Genomic DNA, 14,601 nt, shown 5'->3' with positions numbered 1-14,601 from the left:
GTAGGCTGGTGTAGGAGCACTGTGGAGGCTGGAGGGGCCTGGGCTGGATCGTGTTCCTCCTTTGATCTCTTACTCACTACATAGGCCAAGAAACCACTTTTCTATGTCTATTCTCTTTTGTGAGATGAGAAAATTGAGACTCATAAGCTTGCACCTGGGGAAGTGGGCAAAGAGCCAGCAGTATTCCCGCAGTGTTTGTTGGAGTATACACCTGTGTAACATTCATTTCAGTTGTGATTATTTCTGTTCTGCTGTTTAACTAACATGCAGTTCTTGGAATAATGAAAAATACCTCCAGGTAGCTCACATAGTTGTTTGAGAAATAAGTGTCCTGGAGGAAGATCCAGTTTCCTTACCAAGGAACTGTTTTAACTGATGTTTCTGTGCTGTCCCTCTTCTAAACAGGGTTCCCAAAGAAATGTTACCAGCTCATCTGAGGCAAGGAGCTTTACTAAACCCAGATGACATCTGGTCCACGTGACTTCATTTGTTCCTCTCTTGGCTTTGATTTGGTTGTGGATTTTCTTTCTTCCCCTCCCCACCTTCCCTAAATGTCAGGCTGTGATATAAAACTGCATGCAAGCATTGGGAGCTCTGGAACAAGCTCCATGGATCTCTAAAATCTTTTTCCCTCCCAGTTCCCCTATTATTGCCCAGTGATTGTCCCCTTTCCTTCCCAGTGGAAGTCTGACCTGTGATACACTTAATCTTGTCCCTTCCGATTTATAGCAATGCATGCACTAGCCATTTTAGTCATGTATGTAGTGTAGTCTGTGACTGGAGAATAACCTGCCTGCTCCTCTCCGATGTACTCAATAAATCCTTAGTTAAATACTTGCTAGAACAAGTCAATTGGAAGCAGGTGAGTTCTCTTAAAGTCGGGTCTATGGAAGGCAGGGTGTTTATCAGAATTAAATCGGTTTCAATCTGAAGCTTTAAATTCAGTGACATGGATATTTCACATCTGTTTGTAAGGTCCTTGTGATTAGCTGACCTGGTTGGACTGCCTTCCTGGTGCTTTGCCTTTGAATTACAGCTGCAGGCAAGGTGGAGAGGCGGACTCCAACCCTAATGGGGAGGTTGTGTTGTCTGGAAAAAAGAACAGCCTGAGGGAGCAGGGAGCTCATTCTTCACTGTGTGTTGCTTCACACACACTGGACTGTAATGTTACAACTGACAGCTAACAACTGGTATCTGCCCAGCTAAGCTGCTTTCACTTTTGGGATTTGCTTTCCACCGTCTCAGAATGGGATTCATACTTCATTACAAAACTGACACTGTAATCTTGTAATGCACGTTGATAATCCACTGAAAAGGAGCAAGAAAATGGGAATCCAAGATGTTGCTCTGTTTGACTATAGCAGACAAACATGGATTTTGTTTACAAAACAAAGCTGGATGGTGTTCTTCCATTTTTCCTTTATTTTTATCTGTTCCTAAGCTGCAGTAATGGCAATATAAAATATTGGCTTTTAACCTTGAAAATTGTGTCCAGCCAACTTAGAGTAGAAGTGGAGGTGGGAACTGTCCCATCTACTTCAGGACCAACTTCAACCATTTTTTAGTGCCGTTAAGTCAGTAAATGATGAGGTTGTTTAAAAGTTGACCTCATAAAAGAGTGCATGTGAGCCTCTACTTAAGCAAGAAATAGCAGTATGCATCCCTTGTGCATCAATCTGAAAGGAAAAAGAAAAAAAAAAACCACCACAAGTTTTTCAACAGTAGTTTTGCAGCCCTTCGTTTCTGTCAGTATTTAACTTTATGGAAATGTGAAATGATTCTCTTGTACAAAGAAAAGTTGAAAGTGACAGCAGTGGTTCATAGCAGAACTTCGGACTGAAACTCAGGTGATCTGGTTTCTGTCCCTGACCTCGCAGTCCCCTTGTGACACCACACAGGTCTCTTCCACTTCCTTTGCTTCCGTTTCTCTTTTACTTGATACCTGGGATTTTCTTTCACTGGGGTGCTGGGCTGTAGGGCACAGGAGGAGATGGATCTTGGGCACTGTTCCAGCACTTACTGCAAGGCAGCACGGAGTATTGCAGTGATGCTAACACTGCTGCATGTGTCTTGGCTGACTTTTCTTGCTTTTACAAAAAGCACTGTATGTGCAGTTCTAGCCACGTGGTAATGTGGGATATTGATATGGGGCTAAAGGTACACGAAGTTCAATTTCTAATCTCCCTTGGCTCTAGGAAGTCCTGGAATGCTCCTGCCCTGTGCAGCAGCACCGTGTGATTTCTGGTGGGGTCACACAGAGGTACTAAAACCAAACTGGCTGTGAAGGAGATGGGGCTGCCTCGCTGTTTGCTCTGATGCCACCAGTTGCTTATTGATGAGCTTCTTGACTCTTGGTTCTGTATCTTCATTGCAACTTAAGTGCCTGTTCATTTCTTGGGAAGATAATTCTATGACATAGCCCCCCCCCATTTGAGCAATACTTTTATTTTATTTTTGCCTTTTTTGTTCTACATAGGCAGCATTCTGGGACTATTCTGCAACTCAAAAACATTTGGGGAGGAGTGGGAGGACAAATTCATTTCGAGTAGCTTGTCTTGTTTTGTTTTTCTTTTACCCAACTTCCCTCCTTCTCTTGAGTACATCTTTTAAATGTACCCCTGTTCCTTGGCTGTGTAGCTGCTACAGTGCCTGAGCAACGGACGGTGACACTTGATGTGGATGTGAATAACCGCACGGACCGGCTGGAGTGGTGCAGTTGTTACTATCATGGCAATTTCTCCTTGAATGCTGCCTTTGAAATCAAGTTACACTGGATGGCAGTGACTGCAGCTGTTCTTTTTGAGATGGTAAGAGTCAGTCCCTGTGTGCAAGGTAGTCACAGCAGTACCCTTCTGGCTTTTGTATCCCTCATACTGCTGAGGAACATGTCTGTCATGTGAAGCTGGTGGAAAGCATTAGGGGAGACATGAGGAGTTGGATATGCTGTCTTTTCCATTTCCAGGTAATTTTGCTGATGGTCATTAGCACTGCTGCATCTGGTCAGTGTTTATCATGCAATCCATAGTCATTATGTCTGCAGGACAGTTCTGCTTTTAGAGGGCTCCATTCATGCTGTGCAGAGGTCAGTGCAGGGTGGAGGTGCTATTTAAGTCCCACCTGAGCCAACCTTAGACCTTGAACGGAGTCTTTGGAAGGGAATCTGTTTTGCATTGTGTTCCTTCTTGACCCAAGCCTAAAAAAAAAATAATAATAAATTAAAATTGAGTGGGATTCCTTTTAGGACAAGGCTTTTCTGAGCAATGGAATCTTCCTGTTCAGCAGTGCATTTCAGTTTTTAAAACTTCCTGGGAACATTTCAAATTGCAAATGCAAGCAGTATTTCTCTCTCTTTTTTTTTTTTTTTTTTTAATGTTTAGATTTTTTTTCTCTTTTATCTTCTTTAAAACTCAAACTATTAGTACCAGGTTTCACCCAACTCAGCCAAACAATGGCTGAGTTTTTGCTTTAATTTAAAATCTATTGCACTGTTCCAGTAAAACAGCAGTGCTTAGCCACTGATGATAAGTAGGCTGAATCAGTTCCTGAAAAATGTCCTATTTTAAAGTGCTTTCTGATTGATGTGGCACTTAAAAAAGGAAAGCCTTGTGCTTGTACTGCTTTTACAAGGACACTTGTGTGTCTGCCATGCAAAGCGAGCTGTGCCAGTGGAGAATTGAGCTGTCTGATCTATTCTTGGGGAATTAGTTGCTCCTGTGCACCTTGGTGCCCCACGACATGTGTCGTGTGAGTCACTGTTTCAATCCTTTCCACAGGTTCAGGGTTGGCATCGGAAAGCCACATCCTGTGGATTCCTTTTGGTTCCAGTCCTGGAAGGCCCCTTTGCTTTGCCCAGCTACTTGTATGGAGACCCACTTCGAGCTCAGCTGTTCATCCCACTCAATGTTAGCTGCTTGCTGAAGGAGGGTAGTGAGCACTTGTTTGATGGTAAGAGACGTTTGTTCCTTTGTGCTACCCTTGATGTTTTTTCCTGCAAGTAGGTCCTTCCTGGCAGACAGCTGACAAGAAGAACCTCGTTAACCAAACCATGTTAGCTGGAGGAAGGGCCTGGTTTGGGGTTTCAGCAGCTGCTCTCAGGAAAGTCGTGCTCAGAGGAAACGGTGCTGGCAGCCTGTTGAGCACGACAGTATATGCAGCTGGCAGCAGGAAGTTCCCAGGCACAGGAAGGGTTGCCTCTCTGGTGATCTGTGCCATAATGTCGCATACCCTCACAGAGCCTATATCAAGTAGTTGCTGTGTTTGATGTGATGTTATGCACCTGCCCAGAGCTGCTCTGAATTTGTATACTGCATTTGTTTATCCTTCTCTGTGAGATTAGGCTTTCACAACCCTCTTTATTGTTGCCATGGTTACATTCTTGGTAAGAGTGTTTGCACATGAGATTAGGAGCTAGAAACTGCAATCTCCTTTTCTGCAGTGTGACGTCACCCTTCTGTGTGATGCTGTTGTGGTAAGCCTCAGGTGGGAGCTCAGCGAGCTCTGTCCCCATACAGTGAGGCAACATTGCATTGTGAGAGGGTGCAATCAGTAAAAGGCTCTGTTTAAAATAATAGTAATGCATGTTTTATTTATTTTCATTAATTCTTTATAACCCGGTGTCCAGGTTTAAATGTGGAACAGTCAGTGACAATTCCATCTGCTGTGATGTCACTGCAGCCTCTCTGACTTTGAACTGTTCTCAGTGCACTGTGTGGTGTGCTGCATCTTCAGCCCACGCTCCTCCTTGTCCCCTCCCACGTACCCCATTGTGATCCTTTCCTTCATCTCTGGAGATACAAAAGCTAAATTCAGGGATGAATCTGCTACTGATATATACAAGCAATACCTCTGATAAGTTGGCATTCCGGGGATCAGTTGTCAGAAAACAGTGGGATTAAAAGAAGTTGGTAGAAAAACTAAAATGCACAGAGGTGTTCTGAGGAGAGCTGAAGTTTTTAAGGAGAAGGAAAAGAAGTGTCTTTACTAGATAACTTTTTTGTTTGCTTCAGGCTTTGAACCAGAAACATACTGGGACCGTATGCATCTCCTGCAGGAAGCAATAGCCTACAGGTATGTACAGAGCAGAATGACTGAAACATTCACACCTCTTTGGAGAGGGGAGGATGAAGACCTACACTGAACAGCCACCCCTGTGTGACTTGAGTTCCATGCAGTCTGGCCCTCTGCAGTCTGCTTGCCAGTTTTGAGATTAAAACGTAACTAGAATGTCTGGAAGTGCCCCTGTGGGCGCAGAGGCAGGTAGGCAGTGTTTCATCCTGTCACTGGCAGGCCATGCTCTTGATGTGGGAGGGCATTGGCTTTGGAAGGTGCTGTTGCACTAAATTTGAAGAAGACAAGCTGCAAATACATTTCTCTGAGTAGGGACAGTTGTTTCCTTCGTGTGTGCTTAACATAGTGTTGATCTGGATGGCAGGCAACAATTAAGAAGAAGCAAAGGTGTGGGATATGAACTGTACACAGGAGGTTGGGCCCACTTAAGAAGGAATTGCTGTAAACTTTCTATACTTCTGTGTGCTTGAACTGCCAGCTTGTTTCACAGTGCTGCTGGCAGGGCCTTTTCTCGTGGTAGAGTGACTGCCTTTTGGAATGGACTTGATCTTGGAAATATGCTTTCATTAGCATAGAAAGAAGGTGAGCTGCACTGAGTTGCATGTGAAATGTTACCCAGCACGAACAAAGTCACAAAGTTACAGCTTGACTGTTTTTCTTGACTCTTGCTCTTCCCTCCTTTGTTAGTAACTACTTCATTTAGTCAGATACTGCTCCATGCCCTCCTGAACTGCTCTACAGGCCCTTGTTTCTGTGGGGGCTATGACAAAGATCAGTGTGTGGCATTGCAGTTTTTCACACCGTACCTAGCAAGAGCAGAGGACATTTGGAGCAACTCAACTCTCTGCCCTTTCCCCCTTCAGACTACAGAAAAAGAAGCCTTTGTGATAATGGAGGGTTTTCCTTTGTGCCCCTGCCTTGGGCTGATAGAATTATAGCTGGTGTGGCTCTTTAGTTTTTTTATTTCTCTGGTGTTTGTTTCTCCAGATTTGGATTTGTGCAGGATAAATACTCGGCTTCTGCATTCAACTTTCCAGCTGAGAACAAGCCTCAGTATATCCATGTCACAGGTGAGCAATACTTGGCAGGCACTGGAGGCAAGGAGGAGGCTATCATAAACAGAAGAACCGTTTGCCATGCACTTTGTGTTTTTCGTCAGTGATGTCTGTCCTCATTGTGTCCCTAGTTAGATGGCAAGCAGCTGCATCAGCCAGCACAAACCAGAAAACTGGCAAGATGGTATGAGAAGCACAAAGTGTTGCAGCTAATGAATGGCTCTGGCTTGAAATCTCACTTTATAGTGTCTCTGAAACTTTTTATTTCCAGGAGATGGAGAAATAATAAGAAATAAGGCAGAGCTTATTCCAAGAGCAGAATAAACAAATGTGTACATAGCAGCTAGAAGGGAAAGGAACTGGGAGAAGTCATTGCTGTGCTCTCAGGCTTAAGGTCAGTTGTAGATGTCTCTCTACCTGTATGCACTGTGTGGGAGATAGATTGAGTATTTAGAACTAACATTTACAAAGTGATCCTGTCAGTTCCTTTGTCTGAGCTCCATGCATGGTGTATTGCAATGAAATAACATGTTCAAGAGGGCTGCTGAAATGTGAAGGCAGTGATGGGAGAAGAGCTTTAGGAAGACTGCAGAAGACAGCAGGAATTCATGTAGGGTTAGAAAGATGGATCAGGGCCTACACTTCTGCTTCGTTCCCTTCTACCAAGAGAAAGGCAAGACTAAGTGCTCTTTCTCAGTGCTGCAGTTTGCAGGAAGAAGGACTGTGTGAAAGCAAGGAAGGAAAAGTATACTCTGTTTTACCTTGCTAAAAGGCAATTAACAGAAACTCAGTAAGTCAGCTAATGGTTATAGGGACTTAGGTCTGCCTGAGGCTGAAGTCCTGTCTGTTTCCCTCAGGGACAGTGTTTTTGCAGCTGCCATATTCCAAGAGGAAATTTTCTTGTGGGCAGCAGCGACGCCGGCGCAACTCCACCAGCTCCACCAACCAGAACATGTTCTGTGAAGAGCGCATTGGCTACAACTGGGCCTACAACACCATGCTGACAAAAACGTGGCGGTCCAGCGCCACCGGGGACGAGAAGTTTGCTGATCGGCTGCTGAAAGACTTCACAGACTTCTGCTGGAACAAAGACGGCCGGCTCGTGCTCTTCTGGACCGACTGCCTGGATAAGATGCATGCCAGTGCTCCGTGAGATAGGGCTTTATTTCGTAAGGAGAAAGCTTTACCACGTGGCAAGGAGGCAGGGGGAGAGAATGACTGGAAAAGAGCCCTTCTGGTGGTTTCATCCTGTGGCTCCAAGGGGACCTGATCAATATAGCTGTTGATATTCAACAGAATTCCTTTAAGCCCTTGGAAAAAGAACCTGAGCTCTTGGATTGCCCATACCTGTCACCAGACCTCTTTTTGGTATCAAGTTGCTGCAGTCCTCAGTTGCCAGAACTTCAGTTAGAACAGAAGTAGAGCAAGAAAAGTGCAAATGGTCTTCAAGGGCAGTTCCATTCAACACAGAGTGAGGGGGGCAGCTAATGGGCACTGGAAGCGGGTGGTACTGTTTGCCTACCTTGGCAGGCTGCAGCCCCTCTCTTGTCCTGTTGAGGTGTACCTGGTTGTGTGAATATGTATGATAAAGTGTGAGAGATGGCTGTTAAATTTCATATGTGTAAATAAGTAAAAATGCTGAAAACTGAGTGACCTGATGTTTTGTTGTAACTCCAGACAGCAATACAGAAACAGGAAGTAAAAGAGAATGTCACCGAAGGAGGTGCTGCCACTGGTGTGCAGCGTGGGCAGAGCCCAGCAGCCACAGTGGCACACAGTGGGAGCACACAGCCTGCTGCTGCCCTGCAGGGCCAGTATCCACCCTGCAGAGAACTCAGGAGCACTGACCACACGAAGCTGCTGGTGGGAGGAAAGGAGGAATTGGATTGTTAAGATAAGTCTGTATGCAGTGAAAAGAAGATGCCTGCATTCCAGTACACAATCACTGTCCAAGCAAATGGAAGGCAGCACACAGTGAGTGGGAGAAGTGGGCGTGGGGTGGGTGCAGGACCCTGGGTGGGTGGCAGTTCCTGTTCTCTGCTCACTGCACTGAGGGCAGTGGAGGGCTGGTACCTTCTCACTGCTGTTCAGAGCTGATGCTGCAGTTCTGTCCCTAAAGGTGATTGTCCCTTATGCTCTACTCAGTGCTGTGAGAACTCAGCTGGAGTGCTGTGTCCACACATGAGGTCCCTCAGCGCAGGAGAGACATGGATTGGTTGGGGTGCAGCCAGATGAGGGCCGCAAAAATGTTCCAAGGGCTGGGACACCTCCTGTGAGGACAGGCTGAGCTGGGGCTGTGCAGCCTAGAGAGAAGGCTCCGGGGGAGCTAAGAGCGGCCCTTTAATATCTAAAGGGTTCTCTGTAAGAAAGAAGCAACAGACCCTTTAGTGGGGTCTGTGTGATAGGATGAGGGGAAATGGTTTACTAAAAGAGGGGAGATTCAGATTGGATATAAGGAAAGAAGTTGTTTACAATGGGGGTGGTGAGGCACTGCACAGGATGCCCAGACAGATGGTGGTGCCCCATCTCTGCAGACACCCATGGTCGGGGATGAGGCTGTGAGCACTGATGGAGCTGTGGGTATCCCTGTGCACTGCAGGCAGTGGGACCAGATGTCCTTTGGGAGTCCGTTCCCCTTCAAATGATTCTATTTTTCTGTTGTGTGATTGGAACTACTCACCTGTTAGTAGGTGGGACCCATCTAGGAAGGATGAGTTTGAGCTGTGTGCTCATTCAGTTCACATACATGTGCTAAAGTTAACAGTGCGTGTCTGATCCCCATTAATATCTTAAAATACTCTGCTGTAGCAGTAACTCATCATCTCTTCTACTGCAGCCTTACTCTGAAGGGATTGTGCATGCAGTCTCTTTGGCAGAACAAGTGCTGAGGTGAGGGGGAGGGAAGGGAGGGATGCTCAGAGCGTGCAGAGCCCAGGGGTCAGCAGGAGTTCACACCTGCAGGGCCGGGGGGAGAACCTTCCAGGCTGGGCAGGCAGCAGGGCAGGCAGTGTAGCAGGCTGCAGGTAGTGAGGCTATGGTGGGAGGAAAGGCCAGCGTGGTGCTGCCCTATGGGAGGTGTCCATGGGGAAATGGGGAGCAGGCCGTGTGCTGTGCTGGCTGCCTGACCTGTCCGTCCTGCTGTGCTTGGGAGAAAAGCGCCCTTCTTGTCCCCTGAGTGTCTCTGTGCTTAATGTTGTAGTAGTTGGAAGCTGCAAGCAGTGGGCATTAAGCTTCTTTTATTCTCCGTACCATAGGAACTAAAAATAGGAGAGACTTGTTTTCGTCTAACCACAACCTTCTTCATTGCCTAGACAAGGTTTTCTGTGGGGCCTCAGCATGAAGTGGTTCATGGCCACGCTGAAAAGGAACAAATCCAAGGACCTGCTGTGGAGCAGGCAGCGCAGCTCTGCTGGGAGCTGCAGGGCTCACCTCCTGCTCTGGAGCAGCTGGCTGGGGCCATGGTGGACTGCAGGCAGAGGATGCATTTTCCTCACTAACGTCCATGTTGTCTGTGCTTGTGTGCTTGTCCACACCCATAAGGGCAATGCAACACAGCCTGCGTGCTCCTGGAGGTAGGGATGTGTTCTCCTTTGCTTTATGGAGACAAAAATAGGGGTTTAAGTTGTTAGGGTTACAATAAAATGCAGTGAGTGAAGTGTTTCCTGCTGGTGTAGTGGAAGGCAATGTGTGTGCAGTGGTTGTCCTGAAACAAAGGCCTGTTTTACTTTTTTACTTGATTGTGAATGAATCTTCTGGAGTCCATCTTGATCTTGTGCTCTGTTGTATACACGAGTCCTTATTTCTGTCTCGTGTGCACAGGAATCCTCACCTCCTTCCCTTTGTCCCAAAGGTATGAAGAATAGGAAGTATTCAGATGAAGTACACCAGCAGCTGTGCAGCTTTGCTGCAGGGGTGACAACAAAAGCAAGCAAGAAACAATGGGTAGGGATATGCTACTTGCAGTCAGGTGCCTTTGCCACAGAAAAACTGTGTTCTGTGATCGAGGGTCTATAACTGATCTCATCATACATCTGTCCTCAGAAGCCCTTGTGGAGCTGGGATTGCCCACGTTTGATCTTTCCCTAAAAGTTTCCTTAAAATAAATAAATTAAAAAAAAAAAAAAAAAGAAGAAGAAGAAGAAAGAAAAATGATGCTGAGTAATTTCACTTGCTTTGAACAAAAAGATCAAGGGAAGTTAAGTTCTTTGTTAGGCCTTTAACAGGTTTGATTTTGGACTTGAACGTAGGCAGGGAAACGACCTTCACTCACGAGGCTGTATTATGGTGATAAACAGTTCTGACTTGATTGGGCTGTAGGCTTATGCAATTGCATTTGCCTCACTAGGACATATTTTATACTGACTTATCACATTAAACTCACAAAATCTGGGGGGGGGTGAAGACTGTTGCTGTAAGCATGTATCTACCTTATCTGGATGCAGACAAATTTGTAATGAAAGTAACCTGTGAATTATTTCAGTAACCCTTGTGTGCTACTGTCTTGCAAGGTAAAAGCTTCAGGCTCTGCAGTCTGTGGGTGCTGCTCAGTTTGTCCCATGCCCTTCTCCTATAAGACGGGATGGCCCGGAGAAAAGGTCTGCAGCGTAGAGATGGTTTGTTTCTTTTCACAAAGCAGGAGCAACTTTCAAAATTCCATTAAACAAGAAACAAACAAACACAACATCAACAACAACAAACAGAATTGAGGGCATAATGAGGTTGTGCATGAAGAGATACTAAAAGTCCTAGAAGGTCAGGATACGACAGCAACTAGTGCCTGAATTTTCAAACACTCCTCGTTTATGCTATCTCATTATTCAGTTTATGTAGTTTAATACAGCAGACGTTTTTCTGTGAATGTGATACAGATGTTTGCTCAGGGTTAGTGGGAGCTCCTTGGTGTTGTGAGTGCATTAGTGCTTGTGTCACGAGCGTTCTGTTGCTGATATGAAGCTGTCATTCTGTGGGAAGAGCGTGCCTTGAGGTTTCACGCAGTATGTTGCGTGTTTAAATATAGCTGTATAAAATAACACTAAATGGCTTCCTTTAGCAAACAAATTGCCTAGGGGAGCAGGGTGAAATCTGTTTTCTGCCAACTGCTTTTGAGTTTATAAATCAATCTCCTTAATGGAATCCACACAGACTTATTGGAGACCAAGTGAACAAATGTCTCTGGTGGGTCTGAAAACTCTTCTGCCTCGCTACTTTTGGAACTGAAGGCGAAGACTTGATAGTTTTACTTGTTCTTTTTTCCCTGCTCCCTCTCTGCACCTGGGTTTGCAGGAGGGATTGGCTCAGGACATGAACCTGCAGCCTGCTCAGGTCTATAACTTGTTTGCAAATTATCGACGATGTCAAAAATCCCATCATCTTCATATGGAAAAGCTCATCAACTCGTGCCCTGCGGGTGCTTTGACCACACAAAGGAGCAGCTGGATATAGAGATTCCTACACTCCACAAACTGCAGGTTTGTCTCTTGCTGATGGGTTTGGGTTGTGGTCCAGAAAGCTGAAAACCTCCCCTGGGAAGAGAATGATAGAGAAGAGTGTGGGTGCAAGCAGCAAGAAGTGCTGACAAAGCTTGTGCAGGGAAAGGTGAACAGAGGTGCCGGAGTCAGAAGGGCACCAAATGGAAGCTAATATACGACAGGCAGTAGGTTTTAGCTCTCAGCTTTGGGGTCAGGATGTGAATTTAAGAGACTGATCTGGGATCAAAATGTAATCTTTGCACTCTGTGCATCTGTCAGACTTTTGCTGATGTTAATGGCAAGTGATCACAACTTGTTATTTCATCTCTGGTCTCAGTGATCACTGCTGTTATCAGCATTTTCTATCCTCTGTTGAAGAGGATGAAAGAGATGCCAGTGTTCATGTAGTGAAAAATATGGCACCTGCTTCTTTCTACATACAGCGGGGATCCAGTGCATCCCTACTGCAGCATCTTGCCTTCCGCCTGCCTGGCCGTTTTCACATTGCTTCTGTCTTTCTTGTAGCCTTCCCAGTGCTGGATTGGATGCAGAGTGCCTTTCAAAGGCAGCAAATACTGATGGTTTAAAGGAGCACAATAATAGTTCATAAACCTTTTCCTTAAAATGTGAAGAGGATTTTTAGAATGCAGATATGTCATTCTGAGCTCCAGTCCATTCTGGATTCCTGTAAAACCCATTCTTGTTGTGCTCTTTCACAGAGCCTTGACCAAATTTCAGTCGTGGGGGAAAATGAGGGTCTTGCTGCATTTGGCAAAATAGACCGTTGTTGGATTGCTTCTTAACTGTTTGTGTTTCTTTGCATGCCTGATTTGCACCTTTCAGGTGGATCTTCTGTAAGCATCAGCTCTGAGCAGATGGAGACGGCCCTCGTGCCCTGTGACCCAGGGTGGGAGCAATCAGCTGCAGGCCTGGGTAAGTCTCCTGAAGGAATGCATTTAAAGATGCTGGAATTCAGGTGATGTATGGAAACATCTTTGCAGTAACAGTTCAGAGAGGAAGCAACCCTTAAGCTTATGCATGGGACTGTCTTGTATTCCAGTTCCCAGGGGATATCACTTAGAGAGCCTTGACTCCACAAATGGGAGCGGTCCATGCCCAGCCTCAGGAAACTGGCATGTCTAGTAGTCAACCTACCCCCTGCTGAGGACAGGTTTAGCCAGGGGATCCCCCTTTTCAGCAGAGCAGTATGTCTGACTGATTTACTACAGCTTTACTCAGATCAGTGCACTGTGTGAAGTGAGGACAAGCCAGGCTTCGCTGACCCGTCACACTGCTGAACAACCTGTAGCTTTTGTCTCCAAGGCTGTGATGGAACCAGGAACCCACTTCAACTCTGCCATCCTGCAGCCCAGAGAAGCAGCAAGCAGTGTTGATGCCTGCCCCCAGCTGAATAACTTTGCCCTGTGCTCTTACAGGTCCTTTACCTTCCCAGGTGAACATGTAACCATGTGGCAGGTCCCTTCTAGCACCACAGCCTCCATGTGGATCCCAGTAACAGAAGGTCAGTGAAACTGCACCCAGAGTATTGTCCTGAAGGGTTTTCAATCACCCTTCAGGTGCTATCTGCTCCCCTTGCCACTTGACAGGCTCCTGGCTTTTAAAACCTCTAAGTTCATAAGACAAGTGCTAACTGAGCAGAGGCTGGCTGCATAGTGCTCGTCTTCAACACTTTCTCACTTCTGCTTTCTCTCTCCTTCCTATCCAGTCTTGTTCAGCTTTCTCACCATATTTTTTCTTATTTCTTTTCTTTAGAATAGCCTTGATGGGATGCATAACACCTCCTTTTGCCTCCTTTTGTAGGCCTACAGACTGCTGTAGCTGCTGTTCAGGCAGCCCCTGGTGTATGTGCAGCAGGGAGAGGAAGACTAGCTTGGTCAGTGGTTGAAGTCATATTGTCTGTAATTGTGTTTAATAGTAACATTTATTTCAGCAGGTGTCACAGCTCCCTTGAGCAGAGTCCCTCAGGGTGGTTATATTGAGGCCAGTTCAGGAAGAATCATTCAGCAGCCAGATTTAGAGGCTGAAAGCTTTGTCCTTAGAGAAGGACAGCTAGGACCCTGGAAGCTATTCCTCCCTCAGGTAAAAGAAGTGGAAAGCACAGGGCTTCTCAAAAGCATTGTCCTGATTTCCTTGTTGAAGAGAGCTGCAGGAAGTGTGGTAGTGCATCTCATTCCAGGGCCTGGCTTTCTGCTTGTCCTCATCAGATTTTGCAGATATTTTTATCTGTGCACTGAAAATGGGACATACTGTATAAGCATATGTGTGTTTTACAGTGTGGTTGGTACAAAGGAGATTCAGGGCCAGCATCATCAGAGAAGATATGTACCCCTCTCTACAGCAGGTCTGGCTTCTAAGCTACTTGCCTGGTTTTCTTTTTGACTGGAAATTGTAACTTACACAGATCTTAGTGAGAGCTGACCCTGCACACTAGGTTGGTAGGGCCTGTACTTAATCTAAAACAGTCTGTGTTTGGGATTGGCAGTTTTGAACTGTGGCTGAGGGTGATGAAAGATGAGTAAGGAATTGCTGGCAATAGTTTGGCTAGATTTAAAATTGCATGTTCTGCTTCTAAAGTTGAGCTCATGTTTATTTTTAAAATAGGTTCCAACACTAGAAGAAATCTATGGTGAATGTCTCCCTATTGGGTATGTCAGCTGTGCCAGGAATCCACACACCCTTTATCGTGTTCCTGGCAGGGACATGACCTGCTGCTTCTAGTGAGGATACAGCTATTTGGACTACTGGTAACGCCTGTTTAGCCTGGTCCATGTGCCCCTGAACTCCCCATAATACAATGAATGCTACTGAACATCAGTCTGTTCAGAAGTGATTGAGCCTTAGGTTGCAATTTCATCCAGGCCTTTCTGCAGTCTCTCTCTAGGGAGCCAGGAGACCTTGGGTGGGAAGCCTTGGGTGAGGCCTCTGCTCAGTGATGGGCAGTGAGCAAGAATCACCTTTGTTAGCAGGCAGGGCCCTGTTAGAAGTATGGT

The 14,601-nt window shown here is 45.9% G+C and overlaps 1 protein-coding gene across 1 annotated transcript in view; it reads left to right on the top strand.

Annotated features, from left to right (window-relative positions):
* DEPDC5 (DEP domain containing 5, GATOR1 subcomplex subunit) overlaps positions 1-7,275 on the top strand; it is a gene marked incomplete at both ends in the record, with an annotated part of 40,883 nt that extends 33,608 nt beyond the window's left edge. The window contains 5 exons of the mRNA XM_079544006.1: positions 2,638-2,807; positions 3,774-3,945; positions 5,007-5,067; positions 6,055-6,137; positions 6,980-7,275. Of these exons, the coding sequence (XP_079400132.1) occupies positions 2,638-2,807; positions 3,774-3,945; positions 5,007-5,067; positions 6,055-6,137; positions 6,980-7,275 (782 nt within the window). The remainder of the gene's footprint in view (positions 1-2,637; positions 2,808-3,773; positions 3,946-5,006; positions 5,068-6,054; positions 6,138-6,979) is intronic.
* Positions 7,276-14,601: the final 7,326 nt, after the last annotated feature.

This window comes from Tetrao urogallus, assembly GCF_951394365.1.
Source record: "Tetrao urogallus genome assembly, chromosome: 17".
Taxonomy (NCBI): domain Eukaryota; kingdom Metazoa; phylum Chordata; class Aves; order Galliformes; family Phasianidae; genus Tetrao; species Tetrao urogallus.
The sequence above is the reverse complement of the archived record's forward strand: the minus strand, read 5'-3'. Positions and strand labels throughout refer to the sequence as shown.